At 36.6% G+C, this 18395-nt stretch overlaps 1 protein-coding gene across 4 annotated transcripts in view; it reads right to left on the reverse strand.

Annotated features, from left to right (window-relative positions):
• The window catches only part of USH1C (USH1 protein network component harmonin), a 48459-nt gene that overhangs the window by 28027 nt on the left and 2037 nt on the right, over positions 1–18395 (reverse strand). For all 4 annotated transcript variants that reach the window (XM_064657478.1, XM_064657477.1, XM_064657476.1 and 1 more), the window contains exons 2-13: positions 16999–17066; positions 15020–15163; positions 14407–14545; positions 7097–7205; positions 6958–6982; positions 6206–6263; positions 5344–5447; positions 4256–4340; positions 3761–3820; positions 3423–3479; positions 1565–1707; positions 1015–1080 (exon numbers count right to left, since the gene is read on the reverse strand). In XM_064657478.1, the coding sequence (XP_064513548.1) occupies positions 1015–1080; positions 1565–1707; positions 3423–3479; positions 3761–3820; positions 4256–4340; positions 5344–5447; positions 6206–6263; positions 6958–6982; positions 7097–7205; positions 14407–14545; positions 15020–15163; positions 16999–17066 (1058 nt within the window). The remainder of the gene's footprint in view (positions 1–1014; positions 1081–1564; positions 1708–3422; positions 3480–3760; positions 3821–4255; positions 4341–5343; positions 5448–6205; positions 6264–6957; positions 6983–7096; positions 7206–14406; positions 14546–15019; positions 15164–16998; positions 17067–18395) is intronic.

Raw genomic sequence — 18395 nt, forward strand, 5'->3', positions numbered from 1 at the left:
GAATAGACTGTGAGCCCTTCCCAAATCCTCATTTGCAAAGCCTAGCCATGATGATGAGACTGTGATAATAAAAATCAGATTTCCTGAATAAAATAGGTTACAGAACTGCCTGCTTTTGGTGCCACTGTTTTAATTAATTCTCACCTTAGAAAAGCAAAAGCCTAGTTAAAATTTATGACTCAAGTCAGTTAGCAGCACATAGTCCTTATTTTACAGAATCACAGAATATGTTGAGTTGGAAGGGACATACAAGAATCATTGGCTGTGCACAGGACCATCCCCAAGAGTCACACCATGCGCCTGAGAGCATTGTCCAAACACTTCTTGAACTCTGTCAGGCTTGGTGCTGTGATCACTTCCCTGGAGAGCCTGTTCCAGTACCCAACCAAACTCTGGGTGAAGAACCTTTTTCTAATATCTAACATAAACCTCCCCTGTCTAACTCTACATAGCTTTTGTTGTCAGAACTGACTGACAGCCTGAAAAGACTATTAAATTCTCTCTTACAAATCATGAACAAACTACCTGTGTTCGGTTTTTTTAAAATATAAGGTAAGTGGATATGTCACCAACCCCCCGAGTATACGCATGTTTCCCAACTCTTTAGTGATTCTTCTCTGTTTTTAACCTGATCTGCTTCATAGCAGTACTAATTTTTTTCTGTTAGAATTAAATGAAGACAACAGAGTAAACAAGTTTAGAGACACAAAACTTCCTTAAGCCCAAGTTTCTCTATATGTTAATAACATATTTTAAAAATAAGTGCTCAACTTCAATTTCACATTGAATTTATTATTGTCATAAGCCTCATGTTTTCCAGGTGCTGATTTTCAGATCAGTTTCCTATTCTGTAACTGTGGTGTACTTACTGATACGTACTGGACCCTACATTTAGCTAAATGGAAACATAACACAATTTTATTAGAAAGGAACATGCAGAATGTTTTTACCCAGATCTAATATAAAAGAACTCTTTTTCAGGTGGCATACTGCCTATTTCAGATTTCTACTTACTGCTCTATTTCTCTGCGATATCTCTCTTCTTCCTCTGCAGCCTTCTGGGAAATCTCCAGTTTTCTTCTGTAATAAGAAGAATTAGGACACCATGATAAAAATAGTATTTTCTGAGTAAGAACTTGGACAAAGTGTGTCAGCATATAGTTAGTAAAAGACATAGACAATAAATACAAACATACTGGGGAAAATTTTTTAAAGTCATCTTAAAGTTACCAAGGGTTCAGTATGTTTTCATAGGAACCCTGAGGTGATTCCTGACCATCTGGATAATAGGGACACTGAATCATAGAGGTATGACAGACGGGGAGCAACTTCTACTTGAGATGGGTTTGAATGACATCAGCTTGGAAAACCCAGAATGTCAAGAGCACCACAGGATAAGCATTTTATGAACAGAGATTCTGCAACAGCAAAACCAAGTTAATCTAAGTTGGGAATCTTCTCACTTCTGCGAGAATTGTCACAGAAATCACAGTGTGCTCCTGTCTCCCATGCCCTTTCCAAACCCAAGCTAAGTTTTTCAGACTGTCCTACACACAATCCTTACAGTCTCTCTTTCTCTTGCTGCTCTTTGATGATTTTGTTAGTCTCCAGCGCAAGCCGCTTCTGATGCATTAACTCCTGGCGTTCTTGCTCACGGAGACGTGCTTCTCTTTGTCTTTCTTCTTCAGTCATGAACAGCTCCTTTCCCTGCAATCACAACCACCACCCAAATCAGTTGTGAGAAAAACTCATGAATGTAGTTCTTTTAGGAAATAATTAAAAAATCAACTACATACTAGCACATCTGCCATTTCCTCACTTTTTCTGAGGAATGCATTCTGAAAGACCCTGAAAGATCTGACCACTTCACTCCAAAGAGCTATTCCAATTTCATCCTCCAAGTTACGATGTGCTTAACACCTCATAGGAGTCATGCAACAACAGTGTAGGGGGTCATGCCAAATACCTGCTCAGTGTGTCACCCAGAAAAAACTTGACATTATACCTTCTTGAAACCTAACTGAGCAATGAAATGTCAGAGAACAGCACACTGAATGATTCCCAGTGTGAAGACAACTACATAGTTACTGTGTTTTAATATTCTTATGCCTGGCTGCTGCTGAAAAGTACCGTCATTCAGGGAACCCAAACACAGGGAACACACATTCCCAAAACATTATATAGTTGATGTGTTTCAGTTGGTTTTGTTCCTGTTTCATTTGCTTTACAGTTAAGACAACACCACTACTTCCTATTCAAGAAAGATATTTCCATAGAGGAGCATTGATAACATTTATCTAATTTTCATTTCTGAAATTAAAATCCCACGTTAATTAGGAAGGCAGGATTTTTCATGTCTCTAAGGCTCAAAGAAGATAGCTTAAACAAAAGCAGTCATTGAAGAATGCCTCTGCACCCTGGTATTTGCTAACGAAAACCAGGAGTAGGGAAATTATTTCCTTTTGCTATCTCTTCTCCAGTACAAAAATGTGTATTGAGGAAAGGAGAGACATGCAAGGTGAAGCAATGTGGAACAGAACAGTTCCAGAGCAACAGTTTGTTCTAAGGACAGAATCCCAGCGATGCACGCTGGAGTAGATCTCATATTTTCTAACAGTTGGTAACACATCTGAAAGTTGAAACTAAGTCCTTAGGATGTTGAGTTTCTGGAGCTTAATAATTGGGTCTGGAGCATTTTTTTAAACAATGTCTAACATGTCTTTGGAAAACTGCATCTTTTGTTACCATAGGAGCAGTTTAAATAAACCATTAATTCCTTAATGTAGCAACACTCAACTCTTAGGAAGTAGCTGAAGTGATTTATTACATCTTTTTTTCCCCTATTTAATTCAGTTGCAAGACAATTAGAAAACACCATCTTTGATAAGTCTATGGAACTTGATTATCCTCTTGTACATAACTACACACTTTGCAGTAAGAAGGATTAAGGTAGTAAAAACATTCAAACATTTATTAAAAGTCACACTGAAGTCAGAGAGAAGATTTAATTAATTTCAACTGGCTTTAGATTAAGCCCCAAAGGCTTAAAGTTGTGTTGTAAGAAACAGTGGAAATGGATTCAGGATTTGACTCCAATCCAATTTACCTTTTATGTTTCAGCAGAAGCAGATATCTATTTGAACAGAAGCTCTCAAACACGAGAAGCCATTATGGTAAATTTAATTTCCACTGTAAAGGGAACTGTTTTGCATTGGCCCACAATCATGAAACAGTTTCATTTGAGAACACTTTGGATGGTATGAAATAATCGAAAGCCATTCAACACTGCCCTGGTTTGACAGAATTTAGTGGTACAGATCTTATAAAGAAACAAAGGTTTAGTTTTTATAATTTTTTTTCACCATTTATTTGCCGACATAGGAATTTTCACGGTGTTCTGCTTTTACAAATATACTACTTACAGCGCCTGCTACCACAGAGATAGTCAAAGTACGACTACTTTTGAGCACTCTGACAGCCTGCAAATTAAAACAAAACAAAAATCAGCCTGAAACAAGCGGTAAAAAAGGTCAGTATATATTCAATGGAAGATGCTGGTTGTCAAGGTTGGAATTTCCAGAACCCCCACCTGAACTAAACAGGGTGGTAGGTATGCAAACCTCCACATTCCCATGCTCCATTCAACCCCTTGAGTTAGTAGCCTAGTATGAAAATCAATTTTTTGTGGCCAGGAAAATCAGAGAGATGTTTAATAAGCTGACAACTACAAACTCAGGGAATTAGAAAGACTTGATCTTACCTCTTTATGATCCACATTAGAAAAGTCCACTCCATTTACCTCAACAATCTGATCACCAACCTAAAGAAATTAATACAAATTTTAGTACAGATGCTAAGTTACTACATATATTAAATAAAAACAGAAAGAGATATGCTCTCTAACATCCTTAGTACAATAATCATGGGTACTGGCAGAGCACAAGGGGAACAGACCAGAAACTGGTCAGGCTTGCACATCCTCCTATACTAGCATTTCCTATTGCCACTGCTTGAGATCAAATCCTGAGCTTGGCAGGATATTGGTCTGACCCAGGTCATTCATGTTCTTAAAATTTTAGGAAACTAGCTTCATTTGAAATATAGTCAAAAGGTATTCCTTTTCCATGGGAAAAAAACCCCAAAACAACAAAAAACAACCCAGCTAGTCACTTTACAGTGATCCAGAATCCTTGAAGTCGAAAATACCAAACAAGAGGTCCTTTGTGGTACCTACCTTGGAAGGTGACACACTCACCTCTAAGCCCACCTCTGCTGAAAGAGAACCCGGCTTAACATTGCTGATAAAAATGCCTGGTTTTTGTGTCGGACCACTGGAAATACTGGTAATGTAAAAAACCCAAAACATTTATTGGATGATACTTATAGAATAATACAGTATAATACAGTGAATAGTTTCAGTTGTTTAATCAAAAATAACTTACGAGAAAAGAATATTTATGGTATGAGCCTACTCTGAAACAAACACCATAACAGCTTATCATCCTGCTTTTTTATTTTTTACACCACAAAACTCTTATTTAACAAAAAGCTTAAAGAAAAATATTCAAGCTTCTAGATTTTGCCTTAGATGTCGCAACTAACACAGTATACTGACCTACACCTTCTAAGGGACACCAACAGTATTTGAAAGCGAGCAACCCAATGAAGAATTACTAATTGCTTGCATGTTTACTCACTGAACTGCAGTATATTCTGTGTATAAAACCATGTTATTTTTTAGGATTTTGTATTAGAAGCAAGAAGGATGTTTCAACCAGAGGAACATCTAGCTTGGAAACTTTAAGCTGCCATCTAAGCTGGGCCCAAACACAGAAACTACTTTTGTAGATTATATATCCAACAAGTGATGTTGAACCACCTTCTCAGGTCTGTAAATAATTTTTAGAAGTCTTTATATCCTCCAGATAACATGAAAGAAAACTCCTGGCAATTTCAACTACCTATTCCTAAATACATAAAAAAATTCTACAATATCTCTTCTACCCCAAAACCTCCGTAACTAGTGCGAGGACAAGAGTCTGAGAATCAGAGAATCATATTTCTAAAAAACCCCTGCAGATTCAACATTAATTTTAGGAACTGGATATAGCTTTATGATGGTTCTTGTTTTGTGTTGTTTATATCAGAAATTTTAACACAGGTATTTATGTTTTGTCCAAAAATAAGTAATATGTGCCACAGATATCCTGCTGTTGCAGTTTGCCTTTCTGATCCAATGTAGATTTTTATTTTCATGATATCATAGCAACAAAGGATGGAAATAACCGCCTTGAATGTCTCACTTAATAAACCAGTGACATTAAATAACAAATGTCTACGCACCTGCATCCCATGCCTTTTGTACCTATCAAGCTAATGAAGACTTTCTTCTCCTTACTGTCTCTCCCTCCAGAAGAAGCAAGTCCAGCAACACTGCCCTTTGCTTCCTATAGAGGGATTAAAAAATGTTGCAGATGTTACTCTGTCTTGAATTCATATCAAGACTACTATAAAATTTCCTATAGCCAAAATGAAACCCCGCCAACATCAAGATAAGATTCCTCCAAGGTCCCATCCTAATGGAAATGAATGTGAATTAGAGTCATTTCAGTGGATCTGCATGGCTAAGGTGAAAGACTGAACTTATCTATTTAGAGAAGATTACTTAAATAGTCAAACTTGGTCTTCAGAAAAGGCCGAAGAAAAATTAGAGGAAAGTGATATGGCAAAATAATCATTTAGCTGTTCCCTGACAATAGGGCTGGAGAAATACACGATAGTGCTCGCTATTGAACTAAGTCTTTCTTCCTGAAAGTGAAAGAACAGTAATTGTGGTATTTCTTTTCACTGCTGCAACCCTTTGCATTCAAAGTTGTCATTCCTCCACTAATACACCTAATATAGACAAAATAATCTGATAAAGATTTATACAGTAGAACTACAGGCTGGGAAGTCAATAAGCTCAAGCAAAATAAAGCACCAATTAATGAGTAAAAGCTATTTCATTTGTGTCTTGCCCTTTTCTTACCTAATGGCTCTAGAATAATTTCATATCACAAAAAATGTTTCTAACAGAACACTTGTAACAAGATATTGCATCACAGAAATACAAACAATAGTTTCTATGATAAGGTCACAGGAGAAACTGTTTCAGAACCATTACAGATTTCCCAGAAGATATGTTAATAAAATATTGATCTCTTACCCCAGATTCTGACACAAACTGATCTACATATTGCCATTTAAGGGGTTCATCTGCTGAACTGGAAGAAGAAAACAATTTAAAATAATGGCACAAATAAAAATGTACTCAAGAAGCTACTTTTGAATGTGGTCTTCTATTTTGCATCCACAACTTTCTTTGGATACTATTCACAACAACTGGTTTATTTGTCATCAATTTAAATAAAACATCAAACAACAATACAATTATTTAAGCTAGTAAAGCTGGTCAGATATAAAATTGATCAAACCTCCTCAAGTGAAACAATTTTAGGAAACTCTAAGAAAGACTGCAAAAAGAATCATAACAACTCAAACAGCTTATATAAATGTCTATGCAGACAGACATCTCCCATCGCTAAAATTTCTGTAACATTCCACTTAAAGATTCAACTTTTCAACAAAAATTACAAGTGGACAATAATTCTAAATTTTTCCAAGCTCTGAAGCAATCTCAGATGCTAAAGAAGCAGTGGATTTCTCTGTTAAGGTAGGTACATTGATAACTAAATTTCCAGGAAACATCCATGAAAAATGAGGAAATAGAGAAGGGTTAAGGAGGCAACCGGCATAAAAAGTCAGATTCATCAAAGAAGACATCTGCCCATTTATTACAAAGAAAATGACATTTTAATCAGCATTCAAAACATTTTCATAATAAACACAGGTTCTTTGGATACAAAAGGCTAAGTGAAAATAAGTGATCTAATTTGTTTTCACATGAAATGCCCTTACCTTTTGACAGGTATCATGCCAACATCTGAAAAAGAAAAATTCTCTGTTAAGTTTCTACAGATCATCAGCAATCTATTAATAAGAGTCAATAATCTATTAATAATCTTTGGTGATAGAGGTGATTTTTTAAGTTACTTACGTCTTACTTTTATGGACACTATTTTCTTTGTACGAATGAGGTTTATGACTTCTTCATGTGTGCACGATGAAATGGAATATCCATTTATACGAACTATCTCATCTCCAACCTCAAAAATGAAAGGGAGAAGAAAAAATAATTGTGAATTAATATTTTAAAAGGTTTGCAAGCAATAATACAATCTGGTAATAATTTTGATGCAAAGGTTTGATACTGTTGAGTCCTGAATACTTTCTGAATTTCAGGTAATGTTTAGATCAGATTTACCCATATTTGTTTAGACTTGATATTGAACACCAAAAGGCAGATTAGTGGCCAAATAACAATTTTATAAATACTAACTAGTCTCTACACATCAGATTTGTACTCCACAGATTATCTTAAATACAAGGTCCATGTGTTAATTCAAATAATTTTGGAGTGATTTTCTTCCTTTACACTTCAGCAGTTTAACTTTGCTTTTACTATCTGTTTTCTGAGAGATCTTCCTTCAACAGGAAACTTGGTCTTCACTTGGTCTTATTACCTTGCCCGATTCTGGATTCAGAAAATGCATCTCTTTGTCTTTTTTTGGGGACCATGCTAACCTTTATTGGCAATCAAATGGAAGCACCCCAAGAACATTCCCTGGCAGTGTTCAATTTAGTCATGTAGAATAGACAGGGTGGCCACTTCTATAAAATTTCAAATTTTATTTATCAGAATACAATCAAAAGGCTTTCCTTCCTCTAGTATAAATCCAAATCTGATATGCTACGATGACTAGACTAGAAATTTCCAAGTTTCTATAAATTCTGCCTAATGATTCCTTCAGCTAGGGAGGCTGAGAAGAAATCAGTGATGGAAACATTGCCCACTCCATTTAAGGTTGAACCTTATGAGCTGCTCAAGATAAGACTGAAAAATGCAGGTCCTGGCTAGACCTTTACTAACAAAGACTTTTAACATGAACCACGCGACATGGCACTATCAAAACTAGAGCACGACTTCTTCCACTAGGCACCACAAATCAATCCACTGCACAATAAGATATACAAATAATCACCAGGAAACGACTTTAACAAACCACCAACAGCATCTTCTTATACCTTTGTACTTCGATCTCTAAAAGGACAAAGTCAAATACTTTGGCTTCACTGCTCTCTGGTAGCGTTTCCTCTAAACTACTATTAATATTTATTATGTGAAATGTATCAAAATGCCACACTGATAGTTGACGGGACTTTTCTCATTAATGTCAACAGCACAGGATGTTGTTCTTAATCAATGAAACTTTGTGTGTCTCCTCCCAAATGCATCTGCTTTCATGGCAGCATTATCGCTGGTTAATGATTGCCTAAAACGTTCCATTTGAATACTCAAGTTTCAAGCTCCCAAATTTCTTCTTAGGCTTAAGTCTTCCCTGCTGGTATCTACATCAGGCTGATTTCAAGTTTCAGCAAAGCTAAAGCAACTCGTTTTAATCAAGAAATCTGGGTGGAATGCATTGTCATGCTCGTTAAAAAGAAATATCTACAATTATTTTGTTGCGAGGCTCTGTGCTTTCACTTTAGGTCTGGAAAAGGTCCTTATGTTACAAATTAAGACTACTATTTTTACAGTCTTGGTGAAGATCTTTATTGACTAAAAAGTTTAGGGGAAGAGGCGGGTTCATCAAAACACACTTCATGAAAGTGAATAAAGACTGGCTATACTAGTTCTGATCTGGGGGGAACCTCCCCTTCATCTGCTTGCTTTGGGACTGCCAGTGCACCAGTCCCTGGTACCAAGATCAGTTGTGAACACACTTTCAACTGCTGCTGCAGAAGATCAGAAAAGCTGGCTCTTCCAGAATGCCAGAGGCACAGGAGACTCATCAGGAACATGAAGAAATGAGAAGCTTCATTCAGCCATAACCACTCAAAAAAAATTGCCATTCTGCAAAACTCAAACCCCGCTATCTGCTTACAGAATGGACTTCATAAAGAATTCACGAGAGTATTACAATAAATATTGTAATCTTTAATGCATTTGTCAAGACTGTGCCACCCTAGATAACCCCGGGACCTATTTTTTTAACATAACAGTTTTGGTTTTTTCTTTTGAGCCAGATACTTCTAGCCCAACTTTACTGTCACTGAAATGACAGAGGTAATGGCATCAGTCTTAGTGGTCTACTGTGGCTGTACAGACCAAATCACACAGTGTATCCACTGTTTTCTCCATCACACAAGGCTGATGGGAGTATCTGTGACTGAAAAAATTGAAGTCACAGTTTAGGTAGTAGCTTCCTTGTACCTTGGCAACAGTTTTAAGAAAAAGGCCATAGCTGGAGATTCCTCCTTTGACACTGCACAGCTCAGTGCTGAAGGCCTAAATTTGCATCACCAGATTTATGTGAGAGGAATGAGTGGAACTGGGAGTAGGAATTCCTCAATATAGCCTGTGTCTTAGAGATCGTCACATTAACTCACACTGTGACAGGTCTACCCTTGCGTGACAGGACCTTCTGCCTTTTTTCATATGTAATAAGTACTACTGAATCTTCCTACTGTGATCTGTTCAATTGAAAAAAAAACCATAAACAACAAAACAAGAAACTACCCATTTATCTTCTTTACTTGTTTCACAAGCTTTTCTAATTCTTCTGAGAAGTGCCACATGCTCCGCAATATTACACAAAACATTAACAACACATCCAATCTACCATCATAGCTCATTTAGCACATTTTCCACTGAAGATGAAGATTTTTATCTGACACAAAACAGCATCAGCAGGCTACAAAAGCACAGAAAACACAGTATGTGACTGTGCTGCAGGAGAGAACTCACGGCAGGGGCAAAACAGGACTGTTGTCTCCAGTCCCTGACAGTGAGACATCCGCTCCCTCTGCTGGGCATCCAAAAAATCTCACCCAGGGCAATGGCCTGCATTTTGAAGAGTTTGAATGTTTTTAAGCCAGCCAGTGTTTTAAAATTATCTCTAATAAGAGAAGAAAGTGGTCAGTAACGAAGGGTTTTGAACGTTCAAACTGTGGTAGAAATGCAGAATCTGAAAAGGAAAAGCACATGGGATCTGCAGTCTAGAGTTGTACAGCTGATAGCTCTCACTATGAAAGAACACTCACTTAACCAACTTGCTCCAAACGTTCAAAACCACATCCATTCATGGTAGCCATGCAATTGCAGTCCTCTTTTTCCTGAAAATACACCACTAAATTCTAAGCTAGTTCCCCACCCCAAAACCAAGAAGGTTTATCTGGAACAGGCTTCCCAGGGACATGGTCACGGCCCCAAGCCTGCCAGAGCTAAAGAAGTGTTTGGACAACACTCTCAGGTACATGGTGTGATTCTTGGGGCTGTCCTGTGCAGGGCCAGGAACTGGACTTCAATGATCCATTTGGGTCTCTTCCAAGTTAGGATGTTCTACAGTTCTAAAAATTTACTCTAGAGCTGTTTCACTGCCCTTGACACTTAGGAAACTCACTGTGAATAGCATGTTTTTTAGGACTGGGATTAGAACTGGAAGCAAAATGGCTCAGAGACAAGTCAGACTTCTGGTACTGTGTATAAAGACTCAGAAGCTCTACAAACCATAAAGACTCTCAGCCTATTTAGGATTCTGCTGGTTACACTAGTAGGAAAGCAAGTGACCTCTGCTTTTCAAAGGAAGGTAGAGTTCCTTAGTGACAAAATGCTCAAAATACTTTCTCCATTCCCATCTCTGGCCTCTCTCTGGATTAGTCACTTGGAAAAGTACTGGAATTTTGTGTATAACTTTTCTCTTGATCTTATGTATTGGAGGGAGGGGTGCTTTTTGTTTGGTTTTTGTTTAGTTCAAGATCCCTCATTTACTCACATCTTCCACATCATGCAGGCTATAACAGACCATGGAGTCTGGCTTTGCACAAACTCAACTCTTTAAAAGGATAACCTAACAATGTTTTTAACTGCAATGCCTTAACACACAGAAGTACCCCAGTTTCAGGACTGCAAATGTCAGTGCCATCATGGGGCTTCTGGATCAGCAGAACTTGTGCTGCTCTGAGGATGTCATCATTCACTAACCAGTCATATCTGTTAGTATTATATCATCTCCCTAAGAGGCACACACTTACAAAATTATAAACGTACACAAGAGCATATTTTATTTTTCCCTCCAGTATGGGAACAAGCTTTCCCCATACAGATATTTTTAATACTCCTCTTTACTAGACTGTCATTTAATTTCTGAAACTCAGCACTCTTCAGTCAACCTAATGACATTTGTATTACTGACTGACAATTACTGATGGTGCTTTAGAAATAACCCAACCTAGGCTGAACTACAGGAGATGTATAGGCATAAAACAAACTGCTTCTCTTTAGGACACTTGAACAGCTTCTCCTGAACAGTTGTCTAATACTAGGGTAATTAATAGTTGTTTTCATATATTTTGTTACTTTTGAACTGGTATACCAACCTAATGAATCTGAAGCAGTAGAGACAAAAGTCTGTAGGATTGAGTAGAGTAGAACACTAACAATTACTTTGGTATTATATATCACAGTTTCTCCTTTCCCTATTAAACAGGGAGATGACAGAATTTTGAGATAAAAAGATGCAAACCTAACTTTTCCCAAGAGAAATGTCTATTATTTGCAACTTTTAACATAAGAAATATAATATATAGTTCTTCTAGAAAATTGAAGGGTTTATATAATAATATCAACTGTTTCAAATTTCACATTTGAAACATTCATATGATGAAACTTTCATCACTCATACCAACCTCCACCTCTTTGTATTCACCAGAATCCCCATACACATAAGTATCAGAAAGCAGTGGCGGGGGGAGAAGATGAAGTACATTTCTCCATGAAAGAACAAAACACTTGCAGCCTTTTAGAGAAACTGTAGTCAAAAAAGGGACAAAACTACAAGTGCCACAGTGAGCCTCCATGATTATTCAGTCATTTCAATGTAACTTGGAAAGCACTTCAAGGAAAAATCATGCAAAATTAACTGGAATTTTTTTTTAAAGCAGCAGGATGTAAAACTGACGGTATAATAGAAGATCATTATACCTTTCTCAGACAGCATTTTTAGGATAGAAAACGCGTAGAGATTTAGTTAAATAAAGCAGGTAGGTGAAATTTCAGAAGCAGTTGGTTTTACTGTGAGACAGCAATTTAGAACAATGGGCTGCCTGTCAGGTCTTGTTATTCAGTGAGGCTCAGAAAGTGCCTAGTGCCGCCTATTATTCAGGCACTTTAGGCTGAGCTTTAACACCACATATCAAAAAACAGAAATCAGGCTGCAAAGCAGGAGCTGCAAAGCACCATCTGCTCATATTAATTCATATAATCTAAGCCTAAAAAATTCACAGTCAGTCTCAAGTATACTTCCCCCTTATTGTCCCTACTATGTGTGCAAACTCTAACCATGTCCTGAGTTGCAATACAGCTTGTACAGCCCAGCCCTAAGATCCTTTACAATCCCATTCATTGACACTAACATGTAGTGCAATGACCTCAGTTACAGCCTTTTTGTGTACTGAGAAATCAGGAAAACTGACATCCTTAGAGTAACACAACTGAGCTTAACTCTTTATCTAGTGATCGTGTGGAAACAGCCTGCAACAAACTGAGAAGCAGAGCAGCAAAACAGCATTAAGATGTACATATCAGCATGACAATTTAAGACAGTGGCTATTAAGTCCTTTATTGCTCAGCATCATTAATGCCTTCCAGTATTTTCCAGGAGATGTTTTAAAAAGCCATACAAGCAACTGGTCTTTGTCTTTTTCTCAGTTTTCTAGCATGGAAGAAGGATGCAGCTGGAATATCTCTGATGAGCTAACCACAACCCAGGAACAACTCTTGTCTACACTTCCTATTCTCACTGTCTAACATAGTAGGTGAGGTCCATGAATTTGTGCAGTGCAAACTCTGAGATGGTGCATTAATGCCCTTTTCTGGAGTTACTGACTGGTAAATCCCAGGCTTAAAAGCAGGCTGACAACACATACAGCAAAGTGTTTGTCGTGTCCTAAAACACCCCCTCAGTTCTAATTACATACAGAATGTATGGTTTTGTTCTACAAAGGAGTTTCTAAAGCACCCAGGGAGCCAGTCATGCATCAGTCCAGAGCAGACTGACAGAAGATGGGACTAATTCAAGGGTGATCCTAAATCAGATATACAGCTATGAAGGCAAAAACAAAAGGGCACACACATGCATGCAAATAGAGAGAGGAACAGTTATTTAAATTTCAGAAAGCTCTCAGCATGAGTTACACAAACGTGGAAACTTAACTTAACTGCCTTACTGACAGAGACTTATTTTTAATTTTTAATGTAGGAGAGTCATGGCATAATATTGAAGCACATCTACAAAAAACATAAGTTCAATCAAAAACTGCAATGAGTCATGCCAGCCTAATATATTTTGTACTAATATTAAACATAATCCTTAACCATCAATACTTTCAGCAAATATTCAGACTCAACAAATTAAAATTAGTCCTTCCACTCAAACTCAGACCTTTAATACACCTTATCAGATTCAAAGTCATAGAAGGATGCAGACATCTGCCACAGCAATTGCTCACTTCTCTCTTCACTAAGTAATGCCACATTCAAAGAGAAGCCAAACACTCAAAACTTCATGAATGCAAATTGCATAAGTACTGATTTAGAAAAAAAGTGTTCCTATACATAATTATTTTGTGTATAATTATTATTATAATTATTATTATACACATAATTATTATGTGTATACATAATTATTTGGCAGTTTTGTGTATCTAAAATGTAATCACAGAAGTGCAATTCTATACAGTACAAAGGACACTGGAAATAGTTAAAAATAGCATCTTTCTTTTATTGCATAAACCAAAACCTCCACAATTTACACATGATTTCAAATAAACATTCCATTACAGAAATTATATCTGTGCAAAGTGGAACTAACACTTTTAGTATTTATAAGATCTATTCTACATTTAATCAGAATTTGGCATTGTAAACCACTCTTACACAGCCTAGAGATCTTTCTTTCCATCTGCATACATTTAACTGCTGCTACCCATGAAGTATAAACATTCCAGAAAAATCTTTACTCTTCAAAAATTATCATATCCCAAATAAGGAAAAAAAAAAGTTCACATATCACTAAAAATGGTGAAGTGAACAGTGTTACCACTTGTATAATGGTATTGGCTATGGCATTGACTTACATATCTTATGGATTTTATTAGAAGAGACAAAGAGCTCCTTAGCAATAGTAACTTCTAAATGTTAAAGAACAATCCTTAGTGCCTAATATTACACGAATATAATTCTCTTACCTGAAGTCCAGCATTGTCTGCCTGTCCTCCTTTAACTAACTGGGAGATGAAGAGGCCACAGCCGAATTCCAGTCCACCTCTCACACTTATTCCAAGCCCTTCAGGATTCAAACGATCCAATCTCACCTCTTTCAGCTTTCTGCAAAAACAGAAGATACTTGACTGTTCAACTGAGTAACACCTTGTGGCAAATACGTTTCATATGGAAGTTAGACATTATTTTTCCTGCTACATGATTCAGGCATTTAAAAAAGCAAGTTGACTGAAGTTTGGATGGATGTGTGTTAGCTAAAGACATCAAGTATTATTCGTACAAAAAGACATCTGCAACCACTGAATGTATCTGCTTCCAGAGGGCTAGAGCTATGAGAATTTTTTTATTACCAAATGCAGGAAAAACGAGAAAATATTTTTTTTTACTCCTTTATCCTGCTTTTACTAGATTAAAGCAGGTGGCAGACAATTTCAGGTAGTTGTATTTCTAGCAAATAAATCAACAGTAAAATAACTATGCCCAGCTCAACACTAAACCAATATTTTACTCTGAACTTACCTGGAAACCCAGTATTTCCTGCTTGATTTAAGTTAGCTGCACTGTTCTGCATTTTCTTACCGTGATCGTTTGGGTGTCAGCTGATCATATTCCACCTGGTGTTTTAAGGGGATAAGTGGCCGGATAGCATCAAATAGAGGCAATCTGCTTGGCTCATTAATCACGAGTTTTAGGTCCCCCACAAGCACTGGAAGATTCATAGATCTGCAAAAACACAGTGAGAAAACAAGGACAGGTAAACAACACAAAGCATTGTTTTAAAAGTTACTGTACATGTGGCTTCAATATTTGCACGTCCTTTCAAGCTACTCAAAAAGTTTTTTATGCAGATATTGGTTTAGCCAAAGCAAAATAGTCTCTCAGAAAGTAAGCCTTCTGTAAGTAAAAAAGAATAACAACTACTTGCTCCAAAATAACTGAAGTCCTCTATACGTTGACTTTATCTTTTAAGATCATGCACATCACATTTATAGGTGACATCCTTAATTTCATTCTCAGAATCCCTGCAAGATTTAAGGAACTGTTCAGAAATAACTTTCCAGATTAGACATACCTGCCTACTAGATTTTTGTTTCCTTACCAGTTAGGAATCCTTTTAAGTAAATCTAGGCTACAAGGCTCCTTTCTTTCCTGAACTTAGGGGACTGAAAAATTGTTTCAATCCAGGGAAAAAAAAAAAAAAATCACAATACTCCATTGCTAGAGCAAAGACTTGGCTTAAATTTTAATTTTTTTTTTCCAAATCAAATTTGAAGGATGATCAACCAATAAACAAAACCTACTGATAACTGTCAGCACTGTGATAGTTATACATCTACAAAATATACTTTGTTGTACAGCTGCAAGAGGTGGAGGAGCTCCCTAAGGTTCAGTGGAGTTATTCCTACACAATACCCAGTTAAATTTACTCTGTATTATTTGCTGCTCCCTTTCTTATAATTTACATTTCCTGACATACAGTATTACAGATCAGAGGTCAAATACTTCTGGAAATGGTATTCATAGTGAAGAAGATATTAAGTCTTCAACAGCAACTGTATGTATTTTTGCCCTGGAATATTTCACCATGTATTTCCAAAAAGTGATACATCATAAACATACACTCACAGACATACTGAAAATTTTGCCCGAGTCATTGCAATTTTGGAAATTAAAGAAAAGTTGCTATATGCATTGTTAATTTTCTAACTGCAAGAAGATTTTAAATAATTCAGAGCTACTGAATCAACCAGCTTTCCAAACAACAGCCTTTATGAATGGAAAAGCAATTAGACAGACCTGAGTGAAACTGAATCAGATATGCAGCTGAATACCCCCATAACTATAGCTCAGGGCAAACATCAGATGGAAACGGCTACATTTCAGTCAGCTGAGATGCTATTAATTACGATATGAATGGAAACAGTGTCTATCAGAGCCACTTCTCTATGATGAGTGGAAAATACATTCTCATCTTCTTTGAAAAACAATGGATCAGAGACTGATGTAATTTGCAATGATACAAGTCTGAAGCAACTGTGGTTTAAATCAGTTCAGCAAGAGGATTGATAATAGGCCTATCACCTTACCAGTTTTTTACCATTGTGTTGTAATAAGCCAGAGTCATTAAACATGATAAACAGTCCAAGACTAAAGTTTTTCAGCTTTCTGAAAAAACAGTTGCAAATTTTTTATCTGAATACTTAGCAAAAATTTCTGCAAAGCAATCTCAAAAGAAACCTCTGTAGCAAATAGGTAACCATTACTTGTTTCCTAAGAACAGTTTTATCATCCAGGTGCTTCCCCCCCACACACCTCCCACATATGAATCCACCAAATTCTTTTAGAAAACTACCAAGTCAAAAAACCAAAGTAACTTTATAGGTGCCTACAGGTTATACTGTGAAACCGTAAGATGTCATTAAACAGGATAAAAACTATTACTTCAACTAATTTTTTAGTAGCATATAGAAAGACAACTTAAAATCTTGAATATTCACTCTTTAAATTTAAAAATATTAGTAAAATTCTACACAAACACATAAAAAACTAGATCTTACTGGTGGTACATCCGCAGCACATCATAAAGATAATCCTTCTCCGCTTCATTGTCAATTAATAGATTAACCTGAAAACCCAAAGACATTATCATAAATCTCTGACTAAATAGCCACAAATGTTAAACATAAGAGAGTTTTGCAGATTCTTAAGCTATAGAGCAAGGACTTCATCAAGGAAAGACTTATTTAAGACGTATTTTTAAGATAAATATCTTTTTGCAACAGAGCATTACCTCACAAAGTCGCACTTACAACAAGACTTTCTGAAATTAGTATTACAACAATTGGACAAGGTGGCAAATGCTGATATATATCTATGCAGCGGTAATATCATTACAATAATATCATATTTGTCTTACCTGAAAATCACTGTACTGTTGAATAAATGTCTTCAGAAACCTTTTTGGCCATTCATTAATGTAGCACATGCTGTCACAGATAAAACCACTACACTGATATAATTTATGTTCTGTTGTCCAAACCACCAGTTTCAGGATCTCACTTATAAAATTATGCAAACTGCTGCATCTCTGTTCTCTCTGCTCCAGCTCTAACTGATAGAACTTGCTAGTTATTCTTTCCTCCCCCACCAATAGTACATTTACTTAAACCAGTGTCATGTTACTATGCTGGCTCTTGCATAATTACAGTAAATTAAAGCAAAAAAAAACCCCCAAATTCTTATATGAGGAGTTCAATTTATATTCAGTGATAGTGAGACCCCTACTAATCTTACTTGCAGCAAGAGGTCACATCACAGTAGTTTTACATCTGAAGAAGCTTGATGTTTAGGAAAACAATTTACATCTGACCTAAAGGCTAATATTACTGTGACGTGAAGACTGAGGAGCAATTTGCATACTTAAAGAAAGGCACTTTCTTTCTAGGTTTGCAATGGTTTGCATTATGTTCTAAACTCAATACATGCTTCACATTCCTTTTGTCCCACTTGGCTCTCTGAAGCCAGCAAGACTTCACATACAGGTGGTCTTCTGTTACTTGTCTCCTCTGGAAAAAAAACTTTCAAAACACCAAAAGGCCAAAAATCTACATGCAGGTCAAGACTGCTTGACAGTAATAGTAGTGAACAAACCAATTTATTCACAGTGAATTTCAAAGCATAGAGGATAAAGTCTGCCTTAAAAGGAAATAAAACAGTTGTAATCAAAACTGACTGGGCCACGATACTGTACACAGACTCAAGTCAAGGTGATACATGTAAAACTGAGTCCAGCATCCATTTTTCACTTCCCCAACAGGAAAAATATAACATATAAATCAGTTTTGGCTCTGGTATACAGAACTCAATTTCCAGTGCTAGCTAAGGTACTTTATGAGCAGTGTCTCATGAAGAACATTAAATGTTTAAGTACATCAACCCTACACAGCTAAGGGCA

Source organism: Pseudopipra pipra, chromosome 6 (assembly GCF_036250125.1).
Source record: "Pseudopipra pipra isolate bDixPip1 chromosome 6, bDixPip1.hap1, whole genome shotgun sequence".
NCBI lineage: Eukaryota > Metazoa > Chordata > Aves > Passeriformes > Pipridae > Pseudopipra > Pseudopipra pipra.